Source organism: Gracilinanus agilis, chromosome 5 (genome assembly GCF_016433145.1).
Source record: "Gracilinanus agilis isolate LMUSP501 chromosome 5, AgileGrace, whole genome shotgun sequence".
NCBI classification, from domain to species: domain Eukaryota; kingdom Metazoa; phylum Chordata; class Mammalia; order Didelphimorphia; family Didelphidae; genus Gracilinanus; species Gracilinanus agilis.
The window spans coordinates 137,947,411-137,962,807 of NC_058134.1; the positions used below are offsets into that span (position 1 = coordinate 137,947,411).

The 15,397-nt window shown below is 33.0% G+C and overlaps 1 protein-coding gene across 1 annotated transcript in view; it reads right to left on the bottom strand.

Moving 5' to 3' along the window:
• Nucleotides 1–2,443: 2,443 nt before the first annotated feature.
• The window catches only part of CAPZA2 (capping actin protein of muscle Z-line subunit alpha 2), a 57,121-nt gene continuing 44,167 nt past the window's right edge, over nucleotides 2,444–15,397 (bottom strand). The window contains exons 5-10 of the mRNA XM_044677372.1: nucleotides 14,591–14,797; nucleotides 13,959–14,038; nucleotides 9,009–9,087; nucleotides 8,014–8,085; nucleotides 5,499–5,561; nucleotides 2,444–3,850 (exon numbers count right to left, since the gene is read on the bottom strand). Coding sequence (XP_044533307.1) covers nucleotides 3,710–3,850; nucleotides 5,499–5,561; nucleotides 8,014–8,085; nucleotides 9,009–9,087; nucleotides 13,959–14,038; nucleotides 14,591–14,797 — 642 coding nt within the window. The 3' untranslated portion in view covers nucleotides 2,444–3,709. The remainder of the gene's footprint in view (nucleotides 3,851–5,498; nucleotides 5,562–8,013; nucleotides 8,086–9,008; nucleotides 9,088–13,958; nucleotides 14,039–14,590; nucleotides 14,798–15,397) is intronic.

Below are 15,397 nucleotides of genomic sequence, written 5' to 3' on the forward strand. Positions count from 1 at the left end.
CAGTTGACCACATCCACTTCTATATACAGGTGAGCAGGGTCCAGCCAAGCCAAGCACAATAGTATGCTTTTTGAAGTCAATGTTTTGTTAACTTTTGAAGGTACACCTATATTACACAGCATAATTCACAGCACTCTCTAATCAGTGAACATTCTATGTAGTCATACAAATATGTATTGCTTTTGGTCATGTCATACTAGTAACTATTTTTTTCTTCAGAAATTTGTTATGATCAAGTATGTTATAAATGTTAAAGCTATGAAGAGATAAATGTCCAACTATGTTAAAATTCCACAATTTCATGTTTTGAAACAATGAATTTAGCCTTCCACCATAACCAATGACGCAGATAGGGAACTACCATTGACAATAGAATCCCCCTCTGATAATGAAAATTCAGGAGATGCTGAAAGCCCAATTTATGTTCCTCATAAATGGAAACATTTTGGATACTAAGAATGAAAACATCTGACATTTCAAGATAATGAAATCGTTTATTGTATCCAGGAGGATAAGAGCTCTAGCCTTGGCTCTTTCTCAGGACCTATAGTTCTCTACACATGGTTCTTCTGATTGCTTTTGTAGAATCTTCCTGGTTGCTCCTGTGGAGGCAGAAGCTACCTTGTCTCCTATTGCCATTGCAATCCTGGAATTACAATTTGCCAACATAGGAGGGTAGAGACGCCATTACCACTGCCACCAAAATTGTTGCAGGACTCCGTTGTAGTGCAAGGATCTTCATCAGGTCGTCTGGAGTGAGATGGTAAAGTGAATTGACCAAACCACGCGTCTTTCCTAGCCTTAACACTGAACTTGTTTGCAATATTATAATGGAGAGGCTGCCATACAGCCAAGGAATAGTGGCCACCTTTACGTGACCTTCCTTTGCAATTTCTTCCAGTCTACTGTATCCTTCTTTGCTGCTTAGAAAAATAACCTCCTTAAACTATCACACACTCACACAGTTTCTCTCTCTCTCTCTCTCTCTCTCAACCCTGCCAAACTCATCTACACTAGGGCTGTCAAACTCAAATGAAAACAGGCACCACCAAACCATAAACACCTTTGTAGCAGCACACTGACTTAGAAAACCATATATTAGCATTATCTATGTCCTACTGTTTTTTAAATATTATTTTGTTAAATCTTTCCTAATTACTGCCTTTCTAGCCCTGATGCCCATTTTTGATACCACTGATCTACACCAATTGCCTCCATTCACTTCTCAACCCAGTTTTCGATCCCTGCTGAAACTGTTGTCAATAGTTACTGGCATTCTCTTAGCTTTTAAATCTTTTGGATTTTTTACTATCTCTATTTTCCCTTGACCTGCTGTTGTCAGATCCTCTTGATCATTCCCCTTTCCTGGATATTCTGGCCTCTTCTGGCTTCTATGATATCTTCTTTTGAGTCTATTTGTGCTTGGTGGCTCCTCAAGCTACTTTGCTAGATCATCATCCATCCCTCTCAGTCCTGGGACTCTCTTTTCCTCTCTCTCTATATAGTGCTTATGTGATGTGATAGATACTCCCATGGATTCAACTAGTTCTTTGCAAAAGACTACTAAATCTATATATTTTTCTTTCTTGAGCTGATCCTACAATACCAGTTTTCTGTTGGACATATTCAAACACTTCTCAAACTCAAAATATCTAAAGGAGAATTAATCTGCCTGCCAAACAACTCTCAAAGTTTTCTGGCTTCTTCAGAAGGCTCCACCCTCACCCTAATAACCAATAAAAGCTCATAACTGAACTCTATACAGTCTTGTTAATTCTGTCTTGCTCACATTTCTTAAAGAGTGTCCACTTCTCCACTTACCAGTGCACTACCCTACTTTAAGTCATAGGAATAGCTCTTACTTAGACTATTATAATACTCTTCTAATAATTCTCTCAGTTTCCAGGCTTTCTCCTCTTTAATCCACCCTTTACACAGCTACCAAAATCATTTCCCTAAAGTAAAGTTTCCTTCCAACTATGTCATTTCCCTGCTCCAAAACCTTCAATGGCTCTTTATTACTTCTGGAATAAAATAGAAACTCCCTAGCATTTAAGGTCCCATATAGTTGGATTCCAATCCTCCTTTCTTACTTTATATCACTCAGTTTTATGTTCTCCATATAAAGGCAAATTGGATTATTAGTTATTCCCTAAACCCTGCATCTATTAGGCCTTATGGCTGGAATGAATTCTTTCCTTATCTCCTTACCTTGTCAGATTTAGCTGATTTGCTGCCTCCACCTGAAAGTCTTCCCTAATACTCAAACCTGCTTTCTCAGTTGTCAGTGCTCTGTACTTACCTGGGTATGAGTTGAATGCTCAGCCCTTAGCACACTGTAAGTGTTTAATATACATTTCTTGCCTTGAAATCCTCTTAGAGGAAGATAGGTAGGAGAAAAAGAAATACTTGGTATGCTTAGAAATAATTAAACATGTCTACATTTCAAGCTAATGAAATAGTTTATTGTACATAATAAAAGTGGTGTTTCTTAAAAAACCATTTTCCAGCTCCTGGATATCTGCAGAAGAACATGAGGAAAGGACTCCACTCTTAAGCAAATTGAGTGTTAGTTTAGTTGATGAATGATAAATCCATCTCACTCTCTACAGCAAATGCTAAGTCACCACAGGCTTCAAACTCCTGTAGCAAAGCATCAATAAATGTATTTTTAATATTACAAACATGCTTATTAGCACAGGAAGATGGAAAAAAATCAGAATCTTACAGCACACCATATGTACGCCCAGCTTTTCTAATTTACAACCAGTAAAGAAGAGCCACAACATCCAAAGAAAGTATTGTAAAATAGTATGACTCACCAGTAAGTGACTTTCTAGTCAAATAAATAGGAAATTTTTCATTTTAATGTCACATTGAATTTTAGGACATTTCAATCCAAGTGGGAAAAACTAAGACATCATAAGTACAGGGTTATATATATTACAATCTGCCTTGTTATAATACATTTGTGGCTGTGTGATAAAGTGTAACTTGGGAGGCAGAAAGAATCCAGGTTCAATTGAATAACTGTCACAGGAAAGAAGGCATTAAATACAATTCTGAAGTAAGTATTTTTGTTTAATTTCAAAATCTCAAAATAGCATTAGATCTTGGCCTTGTTTAAAAAAAGTTTAGTTAAACACTAAGCTAGCTAAATAACTATCTTGAAAGGTTTAAACATAATTAATATAGAAAATACTTTCCCTCTAAACTCAATCTTACATACATGGAAGAGGAAAGGGGGAAAGGTAGACAATTTCTTCAGCAGCATATATGGCTAAATCCATCAACCACCTTAAACTAGAAATGGCCATTAAAGACCCCATTAAAAAGAATCTGGCAAATTTCAAAAGATTATCCACTTCATAAAAGACATCAATTAAAGGGTTACATCAAGCAAATACAGTTTTCATACATTTTAATTTTTTCTTAACCAAAAGCTAGAGGTATCACCTTTCTTCAGTGTAAGAAAAAATATTTCTTATCTAATGTGATATGCAACCCCTCGTTGGACATAAGGAAACAAAACATTGAAAAACAAAGATTGATTAGCTAAGCCTCGTGCTCTAACCAAACTACTTAATTACAGTGATTTTCAATGGCAAAAGCCCATGCTCAATGGGCAACTTGACAGTTCTGAATACTTTTGTAATATTTTTATTTTTATACATGGACACTAAAATGATCCAGTCATGCAGTGTTCATCTTAAGCATTCTGCATCTCTTTTCCAATTTTGTAACTAAGAATCTTATTCCAGTCAATCTTAGTGCGTGTAACTGGCAACTGTCGACGTAAGGCTTTGAAAGTAGTGTCCGACATAGTCTGATAATTCTCACTGATGGCAGTCTGTTAAAAACAGAATAGAGTTAGAGCTACAAAGGAAAATAAAAGAACAGTCTACAAAACAAAATTTTTTTTGCAGAAAAACACTTGTGTTGTTCGTATGTCAGCATACAATTTAATTGCTCCTAAGTATTTGCATTAAAATACTAAAATGTTTTAAAAACTGATAAGAATGAAAATTACATATAACAAAATTAGCTAAAGCAAAAGTATGTTCCTATTTTGAAAAATAAATTTATGGAAAAACAAATTAATTTTCATGGTTTTAATTCTGTATACAAATAATTTAAATTTTCATTCCTGAAAAGGATTTTAAATTTCTGTCTGTATATAACTAAATACTTCTAAGTTATAAACTAAATAGTCAAGTTTCAGCAATGTTGTCTAGACATTAATCGATTGATGTAAAGAGTCAAGTACAAATGGAGTCTGAATGGTTTGGGGAATTGTATATTTTCTATAAATTACATAACCAATTACAAAATTAAAATAATTTCATCATTCTAAAACAATAACAATTGAATTTAATGTCTTATTCTGAACTGTAAATAAGGATGGATTAAAAAGGCAACTTTTTTTTTTTTTTTTTTTTTTTTTTTTTTTAAATAAAAACCCTTACCTTCCGTCTTGGAGTCAATACTGTGTATTGGCTCCAAGGCAGAAGAGCAGTAAGGGTGGGCAATGGGGGTCAAGTGACTTGCCCAGGGTCACACAGCTAGGAAGTGGCTAAGGCCAGATCTGAACCTAGGATCTCCCATCTCTAGGCCCGGCTCTCAATACACTGAGCTACCCAGCTGCCCCCAAAAGGCAACTTTTTTTTACTTTGAAAATACTATCTTCCTCTTAAGAAATAAGCATTTATTAAATACCTATACTCTGTGTCAGGGATCCTGTTAGGCATTAGAGATACAAAGTCAAAGAATGAAACAATTCATATGCATATGGATCTTAAGTTAGCAATTAATTATCTGGTCTCTATTTTTTGAGAAAGAGGTACATAATCCTTCTAAAAAGGGCATCCACTTACATTAAGCAATTTCTCTTGATTATAGTAAAAAACATAAAGGCTATATGATCCAGAACAGAAAATTAAACTTGGTTTCAACAACACTTCCCACTCCTACCAACTCTTATTTTTTTCTTTTATTTGCATCTATGAGTTTCTTGATATAAAGAACTCCTTATAAAGAAACTCTTTAGACTCTAATCACCCATTCCTCTGCAAACTTACAGGGTCTCCAGTACTGAGTGGTTAAGTAACTTCCCCATGTCACACAATTAGGTTGTGTCAGATGCCTGTCTTAGAACACAGGTTTTCCTGATTCCAAATCTGGTCCCTTAACTACGAGACCAAATGGAATCTCATTTTCAATGTTCTAATCCAACAGTAAATATAAAGTATTGTTATAGTAAAAACCATATCTAGAACAGGTGCTAAAATATCTTAAGAGAACCGCTATTGTTTCATTTTCTCAACAACAAAAATTATAATTGTCAGAATTTTTAAGATGAACAATTATTGATTTTCTTGTGTAAAGATGTCTTGTTAGGAGAAATAAAAGATGATAGCACCATCGCTGTCGCCTAAAAACATTTTTTAAAAAAATGCTGACCTTCAATAAATGGTCTTCCTAAACCTAAAAAAACATACCTGATATTCATTTTCTGCTGCTTCTACAATCTTTATAAATTCTTTTGCTGTTTGTACTTCATTCTAAAGAAAAAAACACAATAAATTAAGCTTTAATACTCTTTTAAAAAAATCAAACATTTATATTTGAAGATGAGTTAATATATTTGACAAGTTAATAAAATCACATGATTCAACAAAGCCCTAATAGACATTTGTTCATGCATAAGCCACCAGATTAAATTTAAAGTTCTTTCTTCCTCCACTGAAATCCTGTAGCACTGTTTTTTCTTTTTTAAACTTTCACATTCTACCCTGAATTAGAATTGCTTGTTTATAAATTTTACTTGCCCTAACAGAATAAATGAAGGGACTATTCCTTCTTTGTATCTTCCATAAAACTTTGCACAAACAGATATTAAAAGAATGAACTGAACAGAGAATTAGATAATATTAATGGTTTAAGCACTAGGAAATATTTTTAGAAGCCTACATAACAATCATGACACAGGTACTTATTTATAACTTGAGTCAAGTTTTACTGATAAAGAGGCATTAGAAAATAAAGCAAAATAATTTAAACATATAGTATAGTATAATATTAAATACTAATACTTGTACAAAAATATTTATAGCTGCTCTTTTTGTGATGGCAAAGAATTGGAAATTGAGGGGGAGTGTCCCTCATTTGGGGAATGACTGAACAAATAGTAGGACATATTGGTGATGGAATACACTGTGCTATAAAAAATGATGAGTAAAATAATTTCAGAAAAAGCTGAAAAGATCTGCGGGAACTGATGCAGAGCAAAATAAGTAGAACCAGGACTACACTGTACACAGTAACAGTAATGACGATCTGGGACAATTCTGAAGGACTTATGACAAAGAATACTATTTCTTACATTAGGTTATTTATGGTCTTATTTTGGGGTTTTGGTTTTATATGAGTATTCTCTTACTATAAAGACCAATATGGAAATATTTTACATGATAATACAAGTGTATTATTCATATAAAATTTTTTATCATCTTTGGAAGAGGAGAGGGGAGGGAAACAATCTGGATCTTATAATTTTGGAACATGCATGTGGAAAATTGTTATTACAGGTATTTGGGAAAACAAAATATCTTTGCATAAAAATTGTTCTTTACAAGAGTAAGGATTATTTCATTCTTTGTAGTTATATCTCCAGCACATGGCACAAAGTAAGTGCTTAATAAATGCCTGTTGATCATTTTTCAAAAGATGATAATTCAAGAGAAGCCAGATATAGTTCAGGTTCCCATGTCACTTCCTAAGAAAGGAGACTCAGTGGTTCCCTACTGCCTCTAGAATAAAATACAGAATTATTTAAAGCAATTTACATTTTGCTTCAGGGTCCTTTGTAGGCTGATATGTCAAATTCAGCTTCATGCAATTATTAGCTATATGATCCTGGATAAATCATTTAACTTCTCTCTGCCTCAGTTTCCTCATCTACAAATTGGGGAAGATAGCATGTATGCCACTGGTATATAGTGAAGACAAAATAAGACAACATATATAATGCATTGTGCAAACCTTAAAGTGCTATGTAAATGTCAAATATTATCAGAGACAATAAATTATGACAAAACAGAGAGATAAAGCCTCTCCAAAGATATTCACCTATCATATACAAAAGTATTCCTGTACTGTCATAGATCTGCCTACTAGGATCCCGGTGGAAGGCAGCAGAATACCAACAGATTTTACAGTTCTGTAAATACTTCTTGGATAATATTGTGCTAATGACATTCAGAATATTACAGTAGTAGCAGCTTATAATTACTGTGCTTTAAGGCTTGCAATAAAATATAGGACTATCAAAAGAGACTTCCTTAATAACATAAAGAAAAAAATGGATGTAAAAGGCAGTTATCTAGATATGCAGCTGGAAGTTCACTGATTCCATACATTAACACATATGCTGATAAGAATTATACATGAATAATCCATAAATGACTATAAGGAAAAATGTGGGCTGGATCATATTTGCGAAATCATGCTCTACTTTCAATTATCTCAAAGTATCCTAGTAATGCTGTTTGATTGTAATCTTGAACCACCACAAAATTGTAAAACTAAAAATTGAATGTGATACAAAGGACAATGGAGAGATGCTAAATGGCTCAAGTAAGGAGTAGTATATTTCCGACATGACAAATACAAAAAGAGGCATTAAGGTTATCAAGTACTTAATGAGAAGAATAAGAGTAAGACAGCTTAACTTTCTGTACACTGCACAATGTGTACAAACAGCTATAGGAAGGCCTTCAGGATGTTAGGAAGATCTAAGGATCTTTGGTGAAAACATAGACAAAAATTACTCAGGATGAGAAAGCACAAAAAGGCTATGAATTGCACGATAGAAGTCACACCTCCTATGCTTGAAGTAAAAATGGGATGGGGTGTGTGTGACAGGATACCACACTCAGGGATATAGTTTGTGGACCCCCTGACCTATACTAATAAGATCACTGAACCATTAGGAATTAAAATATAACTACTTACAGACACTGTTAGAGAATCTTGTATGTCTTTATGGCTCACTAGTTGAACATTACCATCTTCATAATAGTGAACCTATTTAAAGAAATTATAGTATTGGCGTTATAGAACCATCAAGAGAGGAAAAGATTTAATTTTATCCTTTATTATTTGTAATATAAATAACTGTAGGTCAAGTTTTACAATTAAATTAAAAATGATTCTCTGGAAAAATTGTTCAAATCGTGTTCTATAAACTCTAAACTCTAAAAATTTGACCTAAGAGGTAGAGGCATTTAAAATGTCAAAAATCAATTAGCAAGACACTTAAAATGATTTAGAAAATATTCTATAACTGAGAAACTACTGAAACTATACAAGGCATAATGCTTAAAAGCTGTATATTATAATCCAAGGAACAGTGGAATAGGAGTCTGATGTGTGTGCTAGTCCAGTTCCAGAATTACCTGTGTGATACTGGGAAAGTGACTTCAATTCTCTAAGTTTCCCACATATATAACTGGAGAGGGGGCTAGATCAAGTGATTGTTAATGTCCAACCTCACCCTTGCAATTTTAAATCTTATAATTCTATTACAAATAAATTACATGACAAGCAGAAAACAAATGGTAGTTTTATTTAAGTGGGTTTTAAAGAGTTTGTCAGCTATGCCTGAAACAACAAATTGGTTAATGTAAAAAAATGTTAGCAGCAAAGAGTATACATTATTTTTTCTGTACTAATTTATACCAGGTGCCAGACTCAGAGCATGAGGAAAGCCCTGTGAATCTAACTGACAAGCTGAACCAGATAAAATGGAATTGGTAAATGTCTAACAAAAGAAATAAAAAGAAACAATAGCGGTTTTCTAAGTCAATATGCTATACACTAGGTCATTTCTGCATGAGTCTGATGCTGGAAGCCTATACTTAAGATTAATATAAAAGTTTTTTTACTTTAAGTAAATAAAACTAAATGTATTGATTTTAACTATCTTAGCTAGTTAATGGTAAACCTACCTGAATTTTCAAGATACCAACCACTTGAGTGGTAGAAGGAGTAATTGTAAACTTCCACTCTGATCTCCAACGACCATTCCTTAAAAATAAAAATAGCAGCTATAAACAAGGTAGGGAAATAATTGAAAAAACTATGTTTCAAACATTAATCTCATGCTAAAAATGGGTTGAATGTATGTAGGTGCAGGAGGAATATACATATTTGTGGGAGACTAAAGTGACACTGTGATATTGGAAGAAAATGAAAAAAGAATTTGAGATTATATTCATCTGTTCTTAGGAACAATGCAAAAACATCTTTTACAATTTTACAATCCAGTGGCACTTATTTGACAAAAATATATTCTTGTCTTAAGGCCAAACAGTCACTGATATTTTAAAGCACTTCTGTCATAGCTCTGTTTCACATAACAGAAAATTACTACTATTAGGAAAATCTAAGTGATTTATCCAAAAGAGTCATTCAACAGAATTTAATTCTAGATTCTTTTGATTCTAAATCCACATTTTATCTCAAAAATCAAACTACTTCAATTTAGGCTAAATGAGGATTTGTGACATATCTGACAAAATTAAGTATTATGAATAATTAACTAAGTAGACATCCATTTGCTAGTCATGTTTCAAAAGAAACTTCCAATAATATTCAAACACAAATGGTAAAAAAATTTAGGAGACTCTTTATCTGCTGCTCAAAGAGGGTGGTATTAAAGGCTCTCAATAAAAAGAACAAGGTATTTACCAGTAACTCTTAAAATATAACCATACAATTGTTCCTTTTAAAGCAATTTATACCATACCACCATTCCCTCATAGTTTGAACTAAATGCTACAATCTGTTTGATAAGGTTTCATCTGGGTAAATATTTGCTTCCTCCCAATTTAATGATTTATAAGTGACTCACATTTTTCATCAATTTTAAAAAAAAGTCTATTTCTACTGTTATATAATCACTTCTCCTAAAAATTGAAAAGGATTTGAAACTCTAATTATAATAATTTAAATATTTGTCTTCATGTTTAGAATATATATAGAATATAAAATGTTACACACTTTGGAAAGTTGAAGTCTCAAGGCATAATATTTTCACGAATAAAACATTTCAAACAAAAAGAGACAAAAAACTTCAGTATGGGTAATAATGATAAAATTAAAATATATTTAAACCAAACATTAATGAATACAGTGAACCTAAGTATTTTTTTCCTTATTCCACAGAAGTCTGAATAGTTTGTTTCATTTTAATTGTGGCTTGGACCTATAATTTCATTAATGTAGGGAACTCCTAGAGGATACTGCTACCAATGCAGATCTCTAATTGTTTTACAACTAACAGAGTTATAGAGTTGTCTTGGACATTAAAGAGGTCATAGTCAAAATGGGATGGAGGCTAGACCAGAACCCAGGTTTAATGACTAAAGGCCAATGTATCACAATGACTTTAGTTGAATTTGCAAAAGTAGCAAAAGATAAAAATAATGTTTGGGGAAAGTTATAACACTAGATAATATGATTCAAAATAAATGTCACAAAGTCTTAGGATTACCATAAAGGAATTCCATTTGCATTTTGGTCAAAATTGTTACATTAAATGTGACTATCTTTAGGAATAGGCTTCTGTTGACCCACTATCATTATGGCAGACACTGAGTTTACCTTCCAGTAGTGGTTTGTGCTAATCCATTGACCCAGTTTTCATGTATGCACTTGTACGATGACACAGACCAATGTTAGTGGATATATTGCTGGGCTTAGGGTCAAAAAGACTAATTTCTTGAGTTTGAACATGGTCTGACACTTACTAGCTGTGTGATCCTGGGCAAGTCATTTAACTACCTGTCTCAGTTTCTCAGTTCTAAAATGAGCACTGCAGACTGAACAACAATGTATGAAAAACCTTACTCTCAATAACATTGTGCTCAACTAACCAAAGACTAATATGCCCAAAAGACAAGTGTCATAATGATACTTCAAGGTTACCAATATATTGTTTTTTCTTAGTCCTTATCATCCAGACTTCATCCTGTAGGTCATTTGACATAGTTGATCATTCCTTTCTCCTAAACATTCTCCTTTTTTCTGGATTTTTGTGACACACATCTTGATTCTTTTCCTACCTGTCCAGGCACTCCTTCCCTGTCTGCTTTACTGAATATCATTCACTTCTCAGACTCTATGACTATAACCCCATAGTTCTGTACTGGGACCTCTTCTCTTCCATATTAATCTTCAGGGAGCTCATTAATTCCCATGAATTCAATTCCCATATCTGGGCAAATAACTTCCTAATTAATGTATGCATCTTTAGCCTCTTTACCCTGAACTCACAAACAACAAATTTTGTAGTGTAATGCATTTTAACTTGACATGCCTAAAATACAACATATTATCTTTTCCCTAAAACTTTTCCTTTTACCTCAATTCCCCATTTCTACTGAGGGCACCACCATCCTTCCATTCAGCCTGTTCTATAACCTCAACTCTTATCTCTCCCTTATCCAAGAAACTGTCAAATCTTGACAACTCTACCTTTTTGACCTACAGTTCATGTTCTCATTAACTTTTGCCTAGATCATTGCAACAAAACTCCTAGATGACCACCCTGCTTCAGATTTCTTCCTCTCTAATCCATCTTCCATTCAGCTACTAAATGGCTATTGATATTCTTAAAATAAATAATGATCATGCCACTTCACTGATCAAGGACATCTAAGGGGTCTAGGCTGCAATCTATTATCTCCAGCTTCCTTCAAAACAAGGCCTATTCTAATCTCTCGTTCAATGACTGAATTTACCCACCAAAAATTACTTTGGATAAGTATTTATTTTGTGTGTGTGTGTGTGTGTGTGTGTGTGTGTGTGTGTGTGTGTGTGTAGNTACAGTTTTGTGTGTGTGTGTGTGTGTGTGTGTGTGTGTGTGTGTGTGTGTGTGTGTGTAACATTTTTAAAATTTAGAAGTTTTTTTTCTTAACTTAATGATCCTAGTTTGTGTAAGTATTAAAAATATTAATTGGAAAGAAGAATTCTATTTCCTATTTTACAGATGAAGAAACTGAAGTTCAGAGAAGCGAACTGATCTAGAATCAAAGAGATAATAAGTGTCTGAAAAGCAAGATGCAAATCCAGGGCTCCTAATGATAAGTACCATCTTCTTTTGATTACATTAAGAATAAACAATAAAATGTGAGTTATCTAATAATGATTTTTACCTAAGTTCACTAAATCTATACACTTAAAAATGTAAAGTATATTGAAATATCTGATTAAAAAGATGTAACTAGGTCTTGAGGCTGAATGGCAGAGTTTGAAAGTGTTATCCAATTTAATATATTCAATTTTATGTGCTGGCTGTTGTGATAATGAGATTAAACCTGCCCTGCCCATTTTTAATCACTAAAAGTGTAAACACCATCACTTAATTTTCAAGTTGGGGAGGTCTGTAACCCATGTGTGCAAGAGTGGGTGACGAATAAGAATTGACTGATTGCTCCCTGGGCAGTCCTAAGCAAAGTGTTTGTTGTAATTGGACACATAAACTAGAAGGAATGCAAAAGAAGCACCTTCAAAAGAAGCACCTTCAAAAGGGAGTGACAACTTCCTGTGAGACAGTTCTTGTTCGTTTCTTTGAGCTGGAGTTCTAGTTGGAGATGCTGCTTACTGGACCTGAGACCTTGGTGAGACTGTTCTTAATCTCTTCCTTTGAACTACCACATGGTAAGTGAAAAAAGACTGACTTCTTCTTGAATTGTTCTGAAGGGCCTTTGGCCCTCGGCTCAAGGCTGAGGCTTCTCTGGCTGAGGACTAATTAGCCCTGCCTGGGTTGAGCCAAGGGCCAGAGCAAATTACTTAGTGTGTTAGGTTAGTTATCTTACCCTATCCTCTCTTCTGATGTTCTCTACTTTCACTTTCTCCTATGGTTTTAGAAATAAATTGCTAAAAAATCATTTTGGAATTGATATTCAATTCCTGGCAAACAACTCTTTTCCAATATTCAGTCCAACCAACCATAATTTTTCCCCTTTACAAAGTGGCCACATACTACACTGGAAATATAGAAATCAATATGCTGTAGAACTTACTCATAAGGACTGCATGTTGAATGAATGGAATATAGAAGGAGTGTGCAAAAAATGATGACAAGAGCTATTATTCCTCAAGGGCATTGAGACATATTTGACTCCTTTGTGACTTGGCTTCCCAGGGAGATGTCAATCAAAACATACCATCAAATGACCCAACCCTTCAGGGGAAATGTCCCTTTGCAATCAAAGATCGAAGAAGAAAGGCCAACAACTCACAAAAGAAAGATTACAATAGAAACAGTTTTCTTCATTTTATACTATACCTCTCTAGAAAACTTTTCCCTGAAACCAAGAAATGACCATTTCTTCCACAGTACCATGATGCTACAATGTAGACAGTAGAATTGTCATGGAATTAAATATATAATGATTTGATCAGGTGATTCTTAGATATTTTTTTATCTTGGCAAAAAAAAAAAAAAAAAAGATATCCAACCAATTATTATAGAGTACCTTCTCCTTGAGGGCACTACAAGCAATCTTATAATTTTCAAGGACTTTTGGATATATTCAAATAATAATGCTTGACTCATATATATATATATATATATATATATATATATATATACACATACATATACACATTTATTTATTCATTTATTCATTCATTCATTCATTCATTCATTCATTTGCTCATTCATTCATTCATTCATTCATTCATTCGTTCGTTTGTTTGTTTGTTTGTTTGTTTGTTTATTTATTTATTTATTCTCTTTCTGGTCAGTTAAGGTTGAATTTCATGCCATACTTAAGATTGATGTAAATCATTCTTAGTAATAAACGTATGTTTAAGGACTAAAGCAGACAGTGGTAAGGATTCAAACAATTTCTCATTCAGTAAACATTAAAGACATAACTTGAACTTACCAAAAGTTTTTTGCTTGAAACTGATGACTTTCTATGCATGCAATAATAGTTTGCTGTCCATCTATGGTTTTACCATAAACCTTTGTTGCAAAAAAAAAAAAAAAAAAAAAGGCGAGTCAAAACTCAGTTTAGAACAACAGAATATTAGTTAATAAGCAAGTATTAAATTTTTCGTAGTTACATATGAAAATAAATTATTCACATATGATTGACAACAGAAAACACATGTGAAAAAATATTCCGACTTATTCACAAATGCTTGTGAAAACAAAATATTGTGAACATCACAAAACTTTGATTATTCAAATAAATTAATAGAAATTTGTATGAAAAAAAGCTGAAAGAGAACTTAGATCAAAAATATAAGCAATAGAAATCTATATCTTCTTAGAAGAAAGGTAAACAAGTACTTGTCACTTAATTATGCCCTGGTATCATAAAATTTAAAAAATATATGTTTACTGCATGTAGTCTCACTCCTTTTGTGGCCTATGTATGTAAGTATACATATATTTTTCAATTCCAATGAAAATGGAATAATAAATTGTACAGTATGTAGATGAAAAGATTACCATACTACTATCAATTATGAAAAAATTGTTTAAAAATTATCTTGCCTATTGCTTACTTACTGTGCAGACTCCATTAGGGTAATGTTCTTTCACATAGGCTCTCATGGCAGTTTCCACTGAATGTCTCCAAGATTCAATGGCATTTTCACCTTCATAGGGTCTGGGGTCAGTAGCTTCCTTTCTTAAATGATCAAATTTGAAAGAGACCCTATTTTTGGGATCCAAAAATTTTCCATTTCCTAAATCACCATGCTCTGTTATTAATACCTTTGATAAAAAAATAAAATTTTGAAAGCATGCATTATTTAGTGTCTAAAAATATCTTCACTTAACTATTTTCATGAAAACTTTATATTGAAAACTTTGAAATGAGGCATACCAGGTAAATTGACAAATAAAAAGATTTTTTAAAAAAAGGTTGATAATAATACTATTTGTTCTCAAAACAAATGCTGATACATAGTATAGGATCAACTTAACTATCTATTATTGGGGAAAACAAGTCAAAGAAAGAGAAATTAAGAATTACTGAACTCTCTGAAAATCATGTTTAAAACAAAGAAGTAAAAGCCCCATGAAACTGCATTTCAAGAAATCATAAATGAATGGCTTGGTTTTATTAGAAGCAGAGAGCTTTTTACTCATTATTTCAAGAAACAAGGAAAATCTCAGAATGTCAAAGTCAAAATGCAGAACCCTATGCTATTTAAAAATGTGTATATATATGTATATATATGTTTATATATATACATATGTGTTGTTGTGTGTCTATATACACACATATACATACTGTAAGCATCCAGCAAGAAAGTAATTGAAATACTAAGGAAATACAGCCAGGGCTACATAAGACTTGGCAGCTTAAAA